The sequence below is a fragment of the Ovis aries genome, chromosome 2 (assembly GCF_016772045.2).
Source record: "Ovis aries strain OAR_USU_Benz2616 breed Rambouillet chromosome 2, ARS-UI_Ramb_v3.0, whole genome shotgun sequence".
NCBI lineage: Eukaryota > Metazoa > Chordata > Mammalia > Artiodactyla > Bovidae > Ovis > Ovis aries.
Window position 1 is genome coordinate 173,012,562 of NC_056055.1, and position 17,426 is coordinate 173,029,987.

Here is a 17,426-nt window from a genome sequence, read left to right on the forward strand (position 1 = left end):
ATGGTTTTGTGGGCCTTGTAGTCACAAGCCCTGTTAATTTTCAAAGTTAGATGTTTTGAAGACCTGTTAGGTACAGATCTTAAAAGTTTGGGTGCCAAAGGTGAGGTTCAAGCCTCACTTCTCAGAATCTGAGGGATGTTTTCCCTACTGAGGAAGACTGCACCAGAGGTGGAACTTACGGAGAGGTTGTGTCTCAGTGTCTCCTACCTGTTCTGATGTGCATTTTTTTTCTTGTGTGCCAGCTGGTTTTTTGATTTCTTGTGGAAGATTGTTCCATATGGAGCTGTAGATTTGGCATGTTTGTGGGAGCAGGTAAGCTCAGAATTCTCCTATGTGGCCATCTTGAACCAGAATCCCTTTAACCTTTATTGTTAATGTCTACCTTAGGAGAAAAATAATTTCATTATCTCATTTTGTGGGTCACACAACTGAGACAGAGAGAATTTAGCATCCTTGCACAGGATCACACAGGCAGTAAAGGGCATAGCTAGGATTTGATCTCTGATGCAGGATCTCTTGGGCTACCAGGAAGTCTTCTGAAGCTTTTTAGCCTAAGTGAAATAATGAAAGGACAACCCTAGGAGTTGTTCCCTCAACCACAAGAGTCACATCAACTATTCTCTTTTCATTGACTTTTTTCATGTAAAACCATGATGTCATTGAAAAAAATCAATTAGTTTTAAAATGATTAGCAAAAGTCCCAATATAAGTAAAATCATTCTCTAACTTGCTCACTGTATCATATTTCTAACATTTCCATTTTCTCAGGCCACCCAGTTCATTTACATATCAGTGTTTGCAATATTACACAGTGGTTTGTTCTAATGTTAGCTCAGCTTTAAATATGCCTTCAGAGCTACCCTGTGTAATCATGCTTGTCTCCATTTCACAGTGTACCCAATAGTGTTGAGCATGCAGGGAAAGAATCCTTTTCTCTGTCAGTGATTTCAGCTGTCACCCTCTAAAATAGTGACATGGGGAAGCTGTTATTAAAGCTGTCTTTGTCAAATCATCCCTGGAGAAGGAAATGGCAACCCACTCCATGGGCTCTTCAACAGGGAAGAAGTCTACAACCGTCAACATTTTGGTCTCTTGAACACTTTATTTGTTATAAATACAAGTCCATACCACAAGATGGCACCTTCTTACTTTTCAACATCTACGATTACAAACATTCATCTTCATAAAATGGTTTCAGCTTTTTCGTGTGTTGTTTTAGATATTATTGAAACCTTATAAAAGCAAGACTTGCTACAAATAGGATTGGTGTTAGATGTATATTAAATGAGGTCAGATAATTAAATTCAAAAAAAGAATTTATAAATATTCAGATAAGAAAATTGAAATTACAAAAGCAGAGTTTGTCATCATTAAACTGAATCACAACTGTGTGTGGCTAATGCTATATCTACATGGTAAAGTTTTTGTTAAAATACAGTTTTAGTAATTAAATAATTTACCTCTTTTTTCCAATATAACCTCTGATTTCATTTGTACACCCTAACATTCAATACACATTTCACTCAAAACCACCTAGCTTTCCTCTAGTCCAGCAACTACACACATTTCATTTGTTTTCAATAGACACAACCCATGAAGTACCATCATCCTCCTGGCTACAAAACAAAATACAATTTGTAAAGGTAAAAACTCAGAATTTCTGAAATGGTAACCCATTCTCTCTGTGTTCATGAAAATAGGCAAGCCAACTTGAAACCAATGTAAATTCTAGAAAACTCAGTGTTGAAGTATGGGAAGAATAAGGATTTGCACTAATATAGTGCATAAGAATGCAATGTCAGACTGATCATTTACAGTAAAAGCCTTGGCCTCTCCAGATTGTCGTCATGCTGCTGAGGATAAAATTTACTTAAGTCTGTGGGAATTCCATCATGTTTTCTTCCTCCCATTTCCAAACAGGAAGAGAAGGGTTTTCAGGTCCCTTGGGAAAATCAAAAACATTAAACACTCACACCCACAAACAACTGGAAAGCAAAATGGCAGACCTAATAATTCTTGACTCCATGTCCAAAGGAAGTTGAGGCAATATTACTTTTGCAGTATTTTATTCTGCCCAGTATATCACACCATGAGATTCCTCAAAAAACTGAGAAGTCTGAGAGCTACAAAATAGAAAGCGGTTAAGGCAGTCGATGTCTACATTTGGATTTGTTTTTTCAGGTTACATGTCTAAGTCTCCATCGTAGGCTAAGGTCAGAGGCTTCTGTTGGGGAGGTGTGCTTTGATGTGGTTTTGGCTTCTTGCTGTAAAGGGAAAAGAATTCCTGAGATGAAGAAAGTTCACAGAGCTCTGTTTCATCTGCCAAAGAAAACTGTGAGGTACAGAAATCCAAGTGGTTAGACAAAAGACTGATTTCTCTGGACTGGCAGGTTCCTTTTTGGAATACTGGTATACTTTAACCCTTAAACCAGGAGAAGCCTTTTTTCCCCAAAAAATCTTAAAAATAGTTTAGTGGAAACAATGAACTTGGTAAAGGGCCACTTTCCTTTGTTTATATGCTGTAATGTGAGCATCTGCTGCTCACTAATTCCTAAGCTACTAAGACCTCCACAGCACAGATGTTTTAACATCGTAAGTAGCTAGAACAGCCAGATTCTCTTGCTTTACTCTGCTGTTGCTTTTAAGTAAACACACTTCTGCTTGGGCTTGAAACCTGGCTGCCAAGTCACCAGAGTCTGTTAGGAGAATTTCACTGATGTTGTACCAGGCAAAACCATTCTCTTCTGGTCTCTGTGCTCCCTGAGTTTGACATCTTTGCCAGGTTAGAGAGGGCTGTTCTTGCTTCTCACACAGAGAGAAGCTGAAACTGAGTTACAGTTCCCAAACTCTCAGTGATGTCCCAGAGCTGGGGCAAACCATGCTTCCTTATGCCTTTTGATTCTCAGTGTGGGTGAGTGTCAACTAATGAGTATTTACAGGTTAATTCTGCTACCCACCGCCTTCCCCACCATCATTCTGTCTCCCTTCTGTCCTCAGTGTCTAGGCTTTGCCATGCCTTCAGAGCCCAGCTCTTTGGGTTGGCCTCACCAAGAGGGAGCCACCTCTGGCTTTCTCTCCAGATTTCTATACTATTTATTTTACTGCAGCATGTTATTAATTGGATGCACATACTAAGTGCCAAGCCTTGTGCTGAGTACTTTACATAAAACACCTCAATAAATCCCAGGCAAAAAGTGAAAGAAGGAGGCACTGGGATTATCATTACTACTTGACAGAGAAGGACTAGAGAGGTTATTACCTTCCTCAAGTCACTAAGTGAGTGGCAGAGCCTAGAATCCAAATGCCTCTAGTACACACAGGAAAAACACTTTTAACCCTCAGTGCATTCTCCTTGTAGCCACATTATTAATTACTTGGTAGCAACAACTCTTTTGTCTTTACATATAATTAATTTTTAATACTTTGAGTGAGTGTAAATTAAAAACAAACATTTTAATTTGTACAATTGAGTGGCATTTTGAACATTATGTTGCCACATTGCATAATCATCACTCCAAAGGGAAACTTCCCACTAAGCAGTCTACACTTTGGAACAGGTAGCCTTTGGGACACTTTCCTTCCAAATACCATTCTTTAAGGCAGCTCTGAGAAATCAGCATTTGTCTCAAGGAGGAGACTAGTGTAATGCATTATATAAGGCTATATATTTTACAAAATGCAATGTATTGTAAAGGGGGGTAATTAGGGACTGTTATGGACTCAATATTTGCATTACCCTTCCCTCAATCATATGTTGAAATCTTAACCCTTAATGTGATGGTATTTGGAGGTAGAAGATGGCCTTTGGAAGGTGATAAGGCATTCTCTACCCCTGGCAACCACCTGTCAACTTTCTGCCTCTGTAAATTTGCCTATTCTGGATATTTCCTAAGGAATTATACTGTATGTGTGGCTTTTTGTGTCTGGCTTCTTTTACTTACTGGCTAAAAAGTTGAGAATTGTATGATGCATGAATTTTACCACAAAAGAGACACGTTTGATAACTCTTTTTTTTAATAGGGGGAATATCCTAGTTTAAAATACTGAGAGAAACTTTGTTCGAAGCAATTTATAGAGGTTAGAAGCAATTTATAGATGTTGAAAAGGTGAATTAGAAATGATCTCTAAAAAGCCTACTGACAGGAACCAGAGATCCTACTGTGTCCACACCCGGCATACAGTGGGTGTCTGTGTATGACTGAGTGCTGGGCATGGGCTGCAGGCAAAAACATCCTCAACAGCGGAGAGGCAAAAATAAGCTTCAAAATTCACTGCAGAGGTATACTCACCCTAGGCCTGTTCCCCTTTTCAAAGAGCAGGGACTGCGTAATTATCTGAATAACATCCAAATTTGTCTATATTAATATATATGTAGAATCCAGTGGCTCTAGTCACACTGCCAGGCTCCAGCTTGGGTCCAGAGCACACTAATCTGCATTTAAAGGGACTAAAAACTCACACAAATGAGAATTTACAACAAATTGGAAGTGACAGTTTGTCTATTATCCGCCCTAGGGATGGTAGTAGAAGGTGTCCTAATGTCCAAAAGAATAAGAGGAATTTCATTTGGAATGACCATAGGGATCTTCTACCTCCTCCACCTCCTGCTGTTTTAGGGGAAGAAAAGAGAGGGGCAAGAAATAGAGGTGTTTCCAGAGTTTCTGGCAATTCACTTTTTAAAAAATTTATTTCAATGAAATATAATTGATTTACAATGTTGTTAATTTCTGCTGAACAGTGATTTAGTTATATGTATACATGTTCTTTTCCATTATAGTTTATTACAAGATAATATAATTCCCTGTGTTATACAGTCAGACCTTGTTGTTTGTCCATTCTCTATACAAGAGTTTACATTTGGCAATCCACTTTTTTTTTTTTTGAGGAATTGGCTTCTCTAAAAAAATTATTTCATTGGAGTATAGCTGATTTACAATGTTGTTAGTTTTTGCTCTTCAGCAAAGTAAATCATTATACACATACATATGTCCACACTTTGTCAGGTTCTTTTCCCATATAGGTCATTACAGAGTATTGAATAGAGTTCCCTGTGCTATACAGTGATCCTTGTTAGTTACCTAGGCTCAGGGGTAAAGAAGCTGTCTGCCAGTGCAGGAGATTTGGGTTCGACCCCTGGGTCAGAAAGATCCCCTGGAGAAGGAATTGACAACCCACTCCAATATTCTTGCCTGGGAAATCCCATAGACAGAGGAACCTGACAGGCTATGGTCCATGAGGTTGCAAAAGAATCATACATGACTTAGTGACTCCCAATCTCCCCAATATATCCTGTCCCACCTGGTAACCATAGGTTGTTTTTTGTGTCTGTGAGTTTATTTCTGTTGGTAAGTTCATTTGTACCATTTTTTTTTTCAGATTCCACATATAAGTGATCATAATATTTGTCATGATATTTGTCTTTGACTTACCTCACTCAGTATGACAATCTCTGGGTCTATCCATGTTGCTGCAAATGGCATTATTTTGTTCTAACTGGCATTTGTTAAGGGCTTCCCAGCAGCACTAGTAGTAAAGAACTTGCCTGGGAATTCCCATGGACAGAGGAGCCTGGTGAGCTACAATATACAGGGTCAAAAAGAGTTGGACATAACTGAAGCGACTTAGCACACACAAGCTACGTAGCAGAAAAATGGGAAAACGAAGTCCTGGGGTGTGGCAAAGAAGGTTAGAGAGGGGTAGGTCTTTATGAAAAGACAACAGTATTGGTTACCAAAGGAGGTGGTGGTTAGAGGTAAATTAGGAGATTGGGATTAATGTATACATACTACTATTCATATATACTATTATTATATATGAAATAGGTAAACAACAAGGACCTACATTATAGCACGGGAACTCTACTCCGTATTTTGTAATAACCTGTAATAGAAAAGAATTTAAAAAGGAACACACACACACACACACACACACACACACAAATGGCAGAACACACACACACACACACACACACACACACACACACACACGGAAATGGCAACTTACTCCAGTATTCTTGCCTGGAAAATTCCATGGACAGGGAGCCTGGCAGCTATAGTCCATGGGGTCACAAAGAGTCAAACATAACAACTGAGCTTCTGTGCGCACACACACACATATATAAAATGGAATCACTTTTCTGTACACTTGAAACTAACACAACATTGTAAAGTATGCTTCAATAAAAATAAAATCCCTGTACCCCTCCTACCAAAGAGACAATATTGCCTAGGAGACATCTATACTTGGTCAGCCTCTAGGAGCTGTGCCTAGAAAATTAAGATCAAATATTACTTGAATTTTTTACGCCAGTTTACAGGTATGGAATTGTGAACATTGTGCTCACCTCTAAAAAAAAAAAAAAGAGTGGGCTCCTAGTGTGTAGGCTTGGGATTTTTGTGGTGTGTGTTGGGATAGTTGTGATAAAGGCTTTATTTCATGATGTGTCTCTTCATACCATGTAAGCTCTCAACTGATGTATTAAAATTACAGCTATGAATGTGTGAGGGACTTCCCTTGTGGCTCAGCTGATAAAGAATCTGCCTGCAATGTGGGAGACCTGGGTTTGATCCCTGGATTGGGAAGATCCCCTGGAGAAGGGAAAGGCTACCCACTCCAATACTATGGCCTGGAGAATTCCATGGACTATATAGGCCATGGGGTCCCAAAGAGTCAGACATGACTGAGTGACTTTCACACTCATGAATGTGTGAGATCTGAGAACTTTTAGAGAGTTTAAAAGTTAGCAACCACTGAATAATGTGGTAATGCTGCTGAGAAGCTGTGGCTTTAGAGCTTCCTGGCTGGTTAAAAAGAATCCTAAGAGAAAGATCTGAGTAGGGGCCTGCCTTCTGCAAAGTCAGCAAATAGGAAACTTTTCTTCAGAAGCCCCTGCTCCCTTTCCTTTCTTCCTTCCTGATCTTTATTAGGAAATTCATTTAGAAATTGTTTTAAAATTATTTTTCTCTCTTCAACTCTGCTATCAGGTAAGGTATGACCACCTCACTCACACTAAATCAGGACCCATAAATGCCTGGCCCATGGGCCGCCACCACCCCCAGGCATCCTGTGCCTGCAGTGGCCATCTCCCATCCATCACACACTTCTTTCCTGTTGAGCCCAGGAATAGCCTCATAATTCTTCCTAATGCAGCGCTCTTGACAGCCACTACCACTCTGAGAGTTTGCACAAGGGAGAAAACCATTATGCAGCTCTGGCTGTAAGAGATCATTGACTGACACGTTTTAAAGTCACCTTTTCCATGATCATTTGCATTTTAGCAAAGGATAAACCCATTAGACCAGAAAAGTGAGTTCATTACGAAAAGACAGGTAAGTGCTGGCACTTCTCACCTCCCTTGACTTCAAGCCACAGGCCCCAGACCAGCACTAACAGTCAGCCACTCATGAGGGCTGAGCCTCAGAGGTGGCAGCATCACCTTCAAACTTGAGAGCCCATTCCCTGCATTGTGCTGAGCAAGGGAGAATAGATGTGGTTCTCCAAGTAACTTCCAGGCACTATGTCTAGATTAACTAAAAGCTCACCCAATGGTTGCCCCCACTAAATGACCTCATGGATCTTTATTGCCAGGGGAGCTAGGGCATCAGTAATATTTCAAGAAACCCAAATGTTTATGGCAGACATACAAAGGAGCATATCTAAACAAAGCAGTCCTTGAGAAGACTATTTTTCTCTATTTTCTAAAAAACATTTCCAAATGTTATCATAAATTGCTTTCATCTAAAGTATACACCTAACACCTGGCATGTTATAGCAGCTCTCTTGTTCTAAGTTTTTTATTTTGGAGGAGAAAATATAAAATCTCCAAAACTGTCATCTTCTAACTCTTCTGCAAGCTATTTAATAGAAATAGATGCTGTGAAAACCTATTTGGATTCTTTAGGCAGCTCATATGTAACCATAAGTGTTTTGATATCACTAAGTCTGTTCCCAGGTCTATAACTTACTTTACTTGGGAAATGAAGATTCGCTAAAATATGGAAAAGGTGTAGACATTAAATTGAGTCTAAAGAGTTTTCAGGATTACTCAAGGACAAGAAATTACAGAGACTGGAAGTCCAGTGGAAAGGGGTTAAGACATTTGGTGGTTAAGACAAATCTGAAGCTGATTTTACCAGGCTGATACCCTTACATAAGTTATTGAACTTTTCTGAGTATGACTTACTCCTTCTTTAAAATAAAGATGATATTAACACTTTATTGGATTATTGGAAAGACCAAATAAGGCAACCTACATAAAGCACTTTGACATACACGAATATTAGATTTTTTCCTTGACCTTTAAAGATCACGGGCAATAGATTTTTTTAGCTTATCCACTCATTGATTCATTCACTTATTTAATAAATGTTTGTGAAACTTGTACTCTAAAAAATAAGTCATTATACCTCTTCTCCCCCACCCCCAAGTCCTTATGGTTTGGTAGATGGTGGAAGATGTTTATACAAGTAACTACAATGCCAGCATGGAGTAAATGCCACAGGGCTGGCGGCTTATACAAGTTATTCCAGGCAGTTTCATATGGACAAGTTGGCATTTAAATTTTTATTGAGAAGAACTGTTAGAATGCCAATAACTTATGAGAATTAATTCTAGAAGAATGACCTGTAAGGAGTAAACCATGCAATCAGAAGCTTTCTTGTGTAATAAGATACCACACCACTATAAACCCTAATGTAAGGTAATGTCTCCCAAAACACTATCCTTCAGAAAGAGGTTGTAGCCTTATATTCAACTCCTATAAATATTATGAAAGATTACAATATAAAAAGTATTTTTAATGGAGATCATAAATATATATGAGCAGTACAAATAAAATGACAAATTTCCCTAATATATGCTAATAGATACTTGCATTTTGCGATAAAACCTCTGAGATAGCAACACAAACAGATTGAAAGAAGTGTTGTATCTCAACCAACTTGGATGGACATGAGTATAGTAAACTTGAAATGTTGACTTTGATGTAGAATAAGATTTTAAATTCTTCAATGATAAAGCAACAATTTTAATACATCTAAGCCTATGCAACACACTGGGGCATAGAGAAATAGTAGAAAATGAAGTTGAAAGAGTTGTTTGGGCTCAAATAGTGGAAGGCTTTAATTGACTTGCAAGGCAGCCAGAACGTGACTTTCATGTTGCTGTCAATGGGAAGCCACTGCTGGCATTTGAGGAGGAAAGGGGCTGATCACTTAACTAAGTTTTAGGAAGACTAATCTGGCTATAGACAGTTGAAAGGAGGATTTGTAGAGCTTCCAAATATGGAGCCAACTGCTACTTTCAGTGGGGTATTATTAACACTGAGGATACTGAGGATGAAAAAAATAGATATACTATATACATAAGTATCTATATAATTTGGTCACAAATAGTAGGGGATGATTCCCTTGACCTTTTACATTAAAAATTCTCTAGAAAATTATGTTTGTCATCACAATTCAGTGAGGTACCTATAATCAATCCCCAGAGCCTAGAAAGGGCTAAAATAAGTATTTATTGTTAAAGGAATGGATTAAGGGTAACATACTTTTAAGTTGAAAGAAAGGGAGAAATGTAAAAGGGCAGAATTTATGACTTTTAATTAAATTTTAATTTTTAATCTTTTAGATATTCAAGGAAGAAGGAACCATAGAATCTGGAATTGGGGATGTGACTATGAAGTAGAATACATCTCAGCTTTCACAGACTAATAGACTAGCTGATTATCTTACACTGTACTGGGCCATTGTTTTGAGAGCAGTTTCTCATCTATCAAGCCTTTATGTTCTTTGTTTCAATTTGAGACCTTTTCCTCATCTTTTCTAGTGGTGAATGCTTCCTATCACTCTCAAGCTCATATAAAGTTTTCCACTTCACATTTGTTCATTAAGACAGGATCTAGACAATACAAAATTAATCAATTCAAACATAATTGGTCAAATCATTTGATTTTAAGGTAAATGACTAACTGAAGGTGTTACTTTTTTATTGCAAAACTGAGGAAGTATTAGCTGGATAGCAATCCAACTTCTAGAAATTCAATCTCAATCACTATAGGTGGCAGAAAGAATTAAAGTCACTTGATTTTCTTCACTAACTTTCACTGACCAAGAGCAAGAACTTAAAAACCTGTGTAACCTTGGAAGTACGAGCTAAAATACAAAGACTGGATTTGAATTGAGATTAAAAACTTGGGCAAAAATTCTCAAGGAAACAGTTTGAGATAGATGATGAATATAAATATCTCAACTTAGAGAAAAAAGCAAAGTAACACTTTGATCTTATGAAAATTTTAAAAAAAACCTTTGAAAAATTTCAGGAAGCTTATAAAATATTCTCAACACACTTAAAAATATTCAAAGGTATTTACTTATGTCTGGTTTCAAGATCAGCTCATCAAATAAAATATATTCTATAGAAGAAACTAATCATCATTTTGTGAGAATAATATACTTTAGGAACTAGTCACTTACAAAACAGGGTTCCTGGAATGGACAATCACATTTTCTTTTATGGCTGGTCACTGTAGATAAACACCTGGCTCTACTATCCAAAATGTACTCATAGGTTTTTTGAACCAACTGGTCAACTTAACATACTTGGTAAAAATAGGTCAGTTTGAGAAGAAAATTTAAGAACTAGAATTTTCTCAGCCTTTCCTGCTATTAGAGTTACCTGGGGCTCTTTTAATTACTCCTGCATGTGGTCAAGTTGTCTGGATGCTTAAATCAGAATCTCTGGAGCTAGAGATACCAGAAAGGAAATTTTTTTTTTAAGTACCTTGTAAAATCTCACCTCCCCTAAAATAAAATACTGAGGGATAAACCTGACCAAGAAGGTGAAATAAACCCACAAACCTATGGTCAATTCATCTTTGACAAAGAAGGCAAGAATGTACAATGAAAAAAAAAACAAAAGAAAACAAAACTCTGTTCAGCAAGGGGTGCTGGGATAGCTGGACATATGCATGTAAATCAGTGCAGTTAGAACACATCCTGTCACCATACACAAAATAAACTCAAGATGGTTTAAAGACTTAAACACAAGACATTACATCATAAAACTCCTAGAATAGAGCATAGGCAAAACATTCTCTGACATAATGTGTACCGATATTTTCTTAGTTCAGTCTCCCAAGGCAATAGAAATAAAAATAAGGTCAGTCTCCCAAGGCAATAGAAATAAAAACAAAGATAAACAACTTGGGCCTAATCAAACTTATGAGCTTTTTGCACAGTAAAGGAAACCATAAACAAAATGAAAGGACAACCTACAAATGAGAGAGTATATTTGCAAATCATGTGACTGGCAAGGGCTTGATTTCCAGAATGTACAAACAACATATACAACTCAACAGCAAGAAAACAACCCAATTTAAAAAAATGGGCGGAAGACTTAAGTAGCCACTTCTCCAAAGACATACAGATGGCCAATAGGCACATGAAAAGATGCTCAACATCACTATTTATTAGAAAAGTGCAAATCAAAACCACAATGAGATACCACCTCACACCAGTCAGAATGGCCATCATTAAATACTCTACAGATAACAGATGGTGGAGAAAGCATGGAGAAAAAGAAACCCTCCTATATTGTTAGTGGGAATTTATTGAATAAGTTGGGGAAGCCACTGAGTGAAACAGTATAGAAGTTCCTCAGAAAACTAAAAATAGAAATATCAAATGATCCCACAATCCCAATCCTGTATGGCCATACATCCATACAAAACCTTAAAAAAATACATGCACCCCTATATTCATAGCACCACTATTCACAATTGCCAAGACATGGAAAAAATTTGTATGTCCATTGACAAATGAATGGATAAAGAAAATTATTTTATAAATATGCAATGGAATAGTACTCAGCCATAAAAAAGAATGAAATAATGCCATTTGCAGCAACATGGATGGACCTAGACATTAACACAGTAAGTGAAGTAAGTCAGAGAAAGAAAAAAATATCCTATGATATCACTATATGTGAAATCTAAAATATATGAGTGAAACTGTCTACGAAACAGAAACAGACTCATGGAGATATAGAATAGGTGTGTGGTTGCCAAGTGGGACAGCAGTAGTAGTTGTAAACTTTTATATCTAGAATGGATAAATAACAAGGTCCTACTATATACAGCACAGAGAACTATTTTCTATATCCTGTCCTCATAATGGAAAATGAAAAAGGACGTGTGTGTATACATATGTGCATGCTGAGCTGCTTCAGTCGTGTCCGACTCTTTGCAACCCTATGCACTATAGCCTGCCAGGCTTCTCCATCCATGGGATTCTCCAGGCAAGAATATTGGAATGGGTTGTCATTTCCCTCTCCAGGGTGTGTATATGTATGTGTGTGTGTGTATATGTGTGTGTGTGTGTGTAAACTGAATCACTATGTCTAACAGCAGAAATTAACACAACTTTGTAAATCAACTGCTGCTGCTAAGTCGCTTCAGTCGTGTCCGACTCTGTGCGACCCCATAGACTTAATTAAAAAAAAAAAAAGGTGGTTGTGGTCAAGTCTTGGTACTCAGGAAATTCCACTGTGTTAAAATGGTACTGATCTAAATCAAAATTGTAAAATGGGAAAGCCCTGATTAATGATTTGCCTTGTATACCTGTGATATTATATGAAAGCCAAATACAAAAATGTTATCAAAAGAGGACAATAAAGATAATACTCTCCCACTTCAACTATTTAGCAATTCTAATGTTGGTGATTATTTGTGAGTTTAAGGGTTCTAATGACCAGATTTCAATATAAGTTTTCTTTTAGTATAATATGCCACCAATGAAAATATAGAGTATAAACTTTTTACTAGTACTTACCAAACAAGGTAGGAAGTAAATACTAGGAAAATCATGATAAGAAAACCACCACCTGAAACGCCATAAACCCAAATTTTCACTCGGCCATCTGTTTAAAATAAGAAATAACAGGCTTAGCATACAAAAGCTTTTATTTCTCATTTAATTAGTGTATTATTTATTTCTCATCTGAATTCTGAAATTTGCATAAGTTAGAAGCATATGTGAAAATACTTACATGTGACAGCTATCAAATGTCCAAAAAATAGGTGAAATATTAAATGTAGGTTATCAACTTTTTCACAATACCAAAGACCAGTGCCACTAATCAGTACTTCATAAAATCTAACAACTGGTAGGATATTTTGAATTTATTTTCATTTATATATACTTCTAATACAAAAGTATTACAAAACATATCCACATGTAGAAGTATATATTATTTTGGATTTAATATCTGCAAGAGGTTAAAAAGAAAAGAACCAAATAGTCTGATCAATTTTGTGATTTTAACTATATGACACACACCTTGACTGTATGTATGGTGTGTGTATGTATAAATTTGAGTCATTTCTGGAAAACACATGGTTTTTGCTATGTTTTAAATGAGCACACAGTTAACTAAACTTAGAATTGAACTGATAATAGCAATGCCTTAGCATTCCAAAAGGAATTATGTTCCTTTCTGAAAGATGTACACACAAAGGTTCATTATACTGCACTGAATGTAATTAACTGTAGGTCCAAAAAAACACGTCAGAATCTTATTCTAAAGACCTTCATGGGATTAAAAAAAAATCTATTGTAAACATTTGTTTGAAAGAAAGTCACTATTACTTTCAATTATATTGTGACTATCTATTACAGTTTTTGCTTACAAGACACTTTCAAGGCTCAATCGGGTTTTAGAATGAGTTTTCAACGTAGTAATGACCCTTTTTATGGTCATAAAACTTTTAACAAAGCTTTGATTTTGATCTCTTTCAAACACTAATGATGTGATCCCCTATTCTGAATTTTTTACATTGACAATTTAAAAAAGTCTTCCCTGAGTGAGAATGCGCCTTTCATCTTATTACCCCTAAACCTCATAGAGCTGAAGTATTGTAAGATCCAGTGCTTTTAAATCCCTGTTGCAGAGGTATGTGATCTGGGTGACTTCTAAATCATGTTACTTAAAGAAGAATTAACATAGCTGTTTATAAGAAGCTAATGTTATATAGGACAGAGGGCTTAGCTCAGTTCTCTGTAATGACCTGGATAGATGTGATGAGGAGGGAAGTCCAAGAAAGAGGGGATATATGCATGCATGTGATTGATTCATTTCATTGTACAGCAGAAACTAACATAACACTGTAAAGCATTTATACTACAATAAAAAATAATTTTAAAAAAAGATCTGTAGTGGAAAATTAGTTTTCCTGCCAATCTCTGAGCTCCCTCCCCAGGTGCTACCACTGTTAACCAATTTATGAACCACCTCATAGTTTTCTCTACAAATGCAAGCAACTGAGTCTATACACAACATACATGCACTTTTTAAAAAAGACACAAATGGTCCTTATCATTCACTTTGGTACTACTTTTCCACCTAACAATACATAATAAAAACGTTTCCATGCTAGTTCATAAAGGCAGGTCTATCTCATCCTTTTAATACCCCTAAGAGACATTACACAGTTGTATCATATTTTTGTTTTTCTGTTTGTAGATATTTATGTTATTTCCATTCATTTGCTATATAGTAAGCAATCATATAATGAATATCATTCACATACTTCTCTTAGTATATGTGTGTATATTTGTATGATTAATTCCTAGGAGGAAAATTTTAGATCAAAATATATGATAGGTTTTGCCTAATTGTCTTCCTGAGAGGTTGCTCAAATTTTCAACCCCATTATGAGAATCTATTGAAAGTTATAAACTTTCTCCCAGACTAAATATATATTTTACATATATGTTTATATATATACATACACAATTGTATATATGAGTATACATATATGTATGTGTCGGTGTTTATGCATATATGTATACACACAAGTATAGTCACATACATGGTATTGATGCTTCAGTTAGATCTCCAAAGTTTAAGGACCTCATTTGTGGATTTGAAAACTCATTTTCTTGGAAGCAGTGAGTGAGACTGGCTGCATTTCATAGCATGCTTCCCTCAACGTTAAGTCTGTTTCTCTAAATTAGCTAAACATCACAGAATGAATATGATTTTTAAATCTACAGCATGCCCAGACGTACTTGGGAACCAAACATTAAGATACTGTGGTAATCCTTATACGCTAGTCACAGAACATCTTGTTTCTTCCACTAGATCGAGGGTCCTTTGTGCCTGCACTCTAGTTTTGCTTCATTTAAGCATGTCATTAGGGCACTTCGGTACGACCAAGGCTTAGGATGTGGGCGGAAAGTTCCCAAGGTATATTTTGTCTGAGCTTCATGTGTGTCTTCCCTCTCAAGGTTCCTTCCATCAGCCACACTATCTCCCTCAGTCATTCACAGCACTTTGTTTTCTGGAAGAGGCATGTACCTTAGGCACAGAGAATTTTGCTTTCATATTTTTGTCCAATTCTTAAAAAGGGAAGTAGAGGCCAGTGCTGTGTAAGGATCTTATTGGCTTGCCTTTCATACCTTCCTGTCACTTACTGGTCTGTGACCTTGGTCAAATTAGTATGCATTGCCAGTTTCAGAATCCTAATCTCTACAGTGGGGATAACAACATCTCATTATGTTGCAAGAATGTAATGAGATGAGTCATGCAATACAACCAGCATGGAATCATAGGGTACAGAGAAATTATCTAATACTGTTCATTCGTATCCTTAATCTCCACTAAGTTTTGAGTCCTGTAGTGCTGACACTGTGCTAATACTCATGAAAATCCTGCAGGACAGATGCCTAGATTGATTCATAGATGAGGAAACAGTTCCAGAGAGGTAAAGAAATTACATGCAATCACAGAGGAAGTACCTCTGATCCTTGATACCCATAATGTCTCTTGGCCTCTGAAATTGATGCTGTTTTACTATATCACTAGTGTTTCTCAAACCAGATAGAGTACCTGGAATTTTCCTACATAACTCCATGTTCCCGAGAATCTATTCCTTTTCTTGTTTTTCAATTATATATAAAACTTCACAGTTTATATTATAAAGTCTTTGGCAAAGATAATTTACAATTCAAACATTTTCAAAGCTTACTATTTTGGTTCCTTAACTCAGACTGGGGTTGGGGTTAACAGACTTATTCTCAACCACCCATGAGAACGTTTTACACTACATGACGCTCAAATGTGAGAAACCTTGAACAAGACCATATTGCCTTTTCTATCCCTTCTTCCCTTCAAGCTTTCCATCATGAGCAGTGGTCACAATATGAACCCAAATCCCCCAAGAGAAAATTTACATTTCTTACTCATAACTGATATGTACCTGGATCAAGGGGTTGGAGAGACCAACCTTTAAAAATATCATGTATTTTTGAATTCACAGGTCTGTTTTTCCCAGCAAGGTTTTTCACATCAGCTTTTTTATCCTCTGAGCCTGGTACCTTCATGCAGTAATCCAGGAGACCATTTGATCTCATGATCTCTGTATAGCCTTTCTCACAACCACAGACTCCACCCTACAGCATGAAAAATACATTTATGGTTACACAGTGAGTTGTACAGATGAAAAAATAACACCTTAATTGTTGGAACTGCTTGATAGTTGCATGATAGGTCATGGAAATTTAGGGTTTTTCAGCACAAGACTTGTCAAAGAGATGAAAATTCAATAAATAGTTCATCTTTCTGATTTCCAAAGTCAACACTTCAATAAATCATCAGTTCTTTCTAGTGGTTGATCATTCTTATACCTTCAAAATTGAAATCATAGTTTTTTTGTCAATAGAGTATATAAACTACATCCTTTTCTCTCTTATAGAGGTGTGTAAAGATTTAATTAAAAATTTACTTTGGTTCTTCCCCCAGCTATTTCAGATTTCTGCCTGCTCACACCAATCTGTCCTTAACATTGAGAAGCAAAGCAACAGAAATTATGTGCATATCTTCTCTGAGTTTTGAGCTCTTTGAGGTCTCTTTCTGCCTCTATCACCTTCTATCATTGATCACAAACTAGACTGAACTGGCTCTCCACTCGTGGGCTTAGTTCTGTACTCAGAGAAGACAGTCCAAGGCTGTGAAGGGGGGAAAAAAAAACTTCACCAAAGGCACATTGTCCACAAGAGGGAGGAAAGACAGATAGAGAGATACCTCGAAGTAACCTGAGTGTCACACCACATCATCACATTCCTAGTTGGCAACATGACAATGGGTCTTTCATATTTGTCTGTGGATTCCTGGTAATTTTCATGCACAATAAGCCTTTCGAAGAAACTAATAATGACACAGTGTAATGGACAAAGATTTTCTATCTGTCTCTGGAAGTGAAACTGAAATAACTGCTCTTCCTCTAGGAAACATAAAGGCAATAGAGGAGAATAGAAAATAAGCATGAGATTATGAATCTCTATGACTGTGCTGTTAGGATTCCTTACATAAAATTATGTCTGGTATTTTCTCATCATACCTTAGCCTTAAATGGTAATGCATATCAATTT

General features: G+C 36.8%; 1 protein-coding gene and 1 long non-coding RNA gene across 3 annotated transcripts in view; one reads left to right on the forward strand and one right to left on the reverse strand.

Annotated features, from left to right (window-relative positions):
• The window catches only part of LOC132659320 (uncharacterized), a 288,550-nt gene that overhangs the window by 263,975 nt on the left and 7,149 nt on the right, over positions 1-17,426 (forward strand). The window lies entirely within an intron of this gene.
• THSD7B (thrombospondin type 1 domain containing 7B) overlaps positions 1,083-17,426 on the reverse strand; it is a 1,048,668-nt gene continuing 1,032,324 nt past the window's right edge. For both annotated transcript variants that reach the window (XM_060411164.1, XM_027965001.3), the window contains 3 exons: positions 16,256-16,448; positions 12,828-12,915; positions 1,083-2,264 (listed from right to left, as the gene is read on the reverse strand). In XM_060411164.1, coding sequence (XP_060267147.1) covers positions 2,183-2,264; positions 12,828-12,915; positions 16,256-16,448 — 363 coding nt within the window. In that variant the 3' untranslated portion in view covers positions 1,083-2,182. The remainder of the gene's footprint in view (positions 2,265-12,827; positions 12,916-16,255; positions 16,449-17,426) is intronic.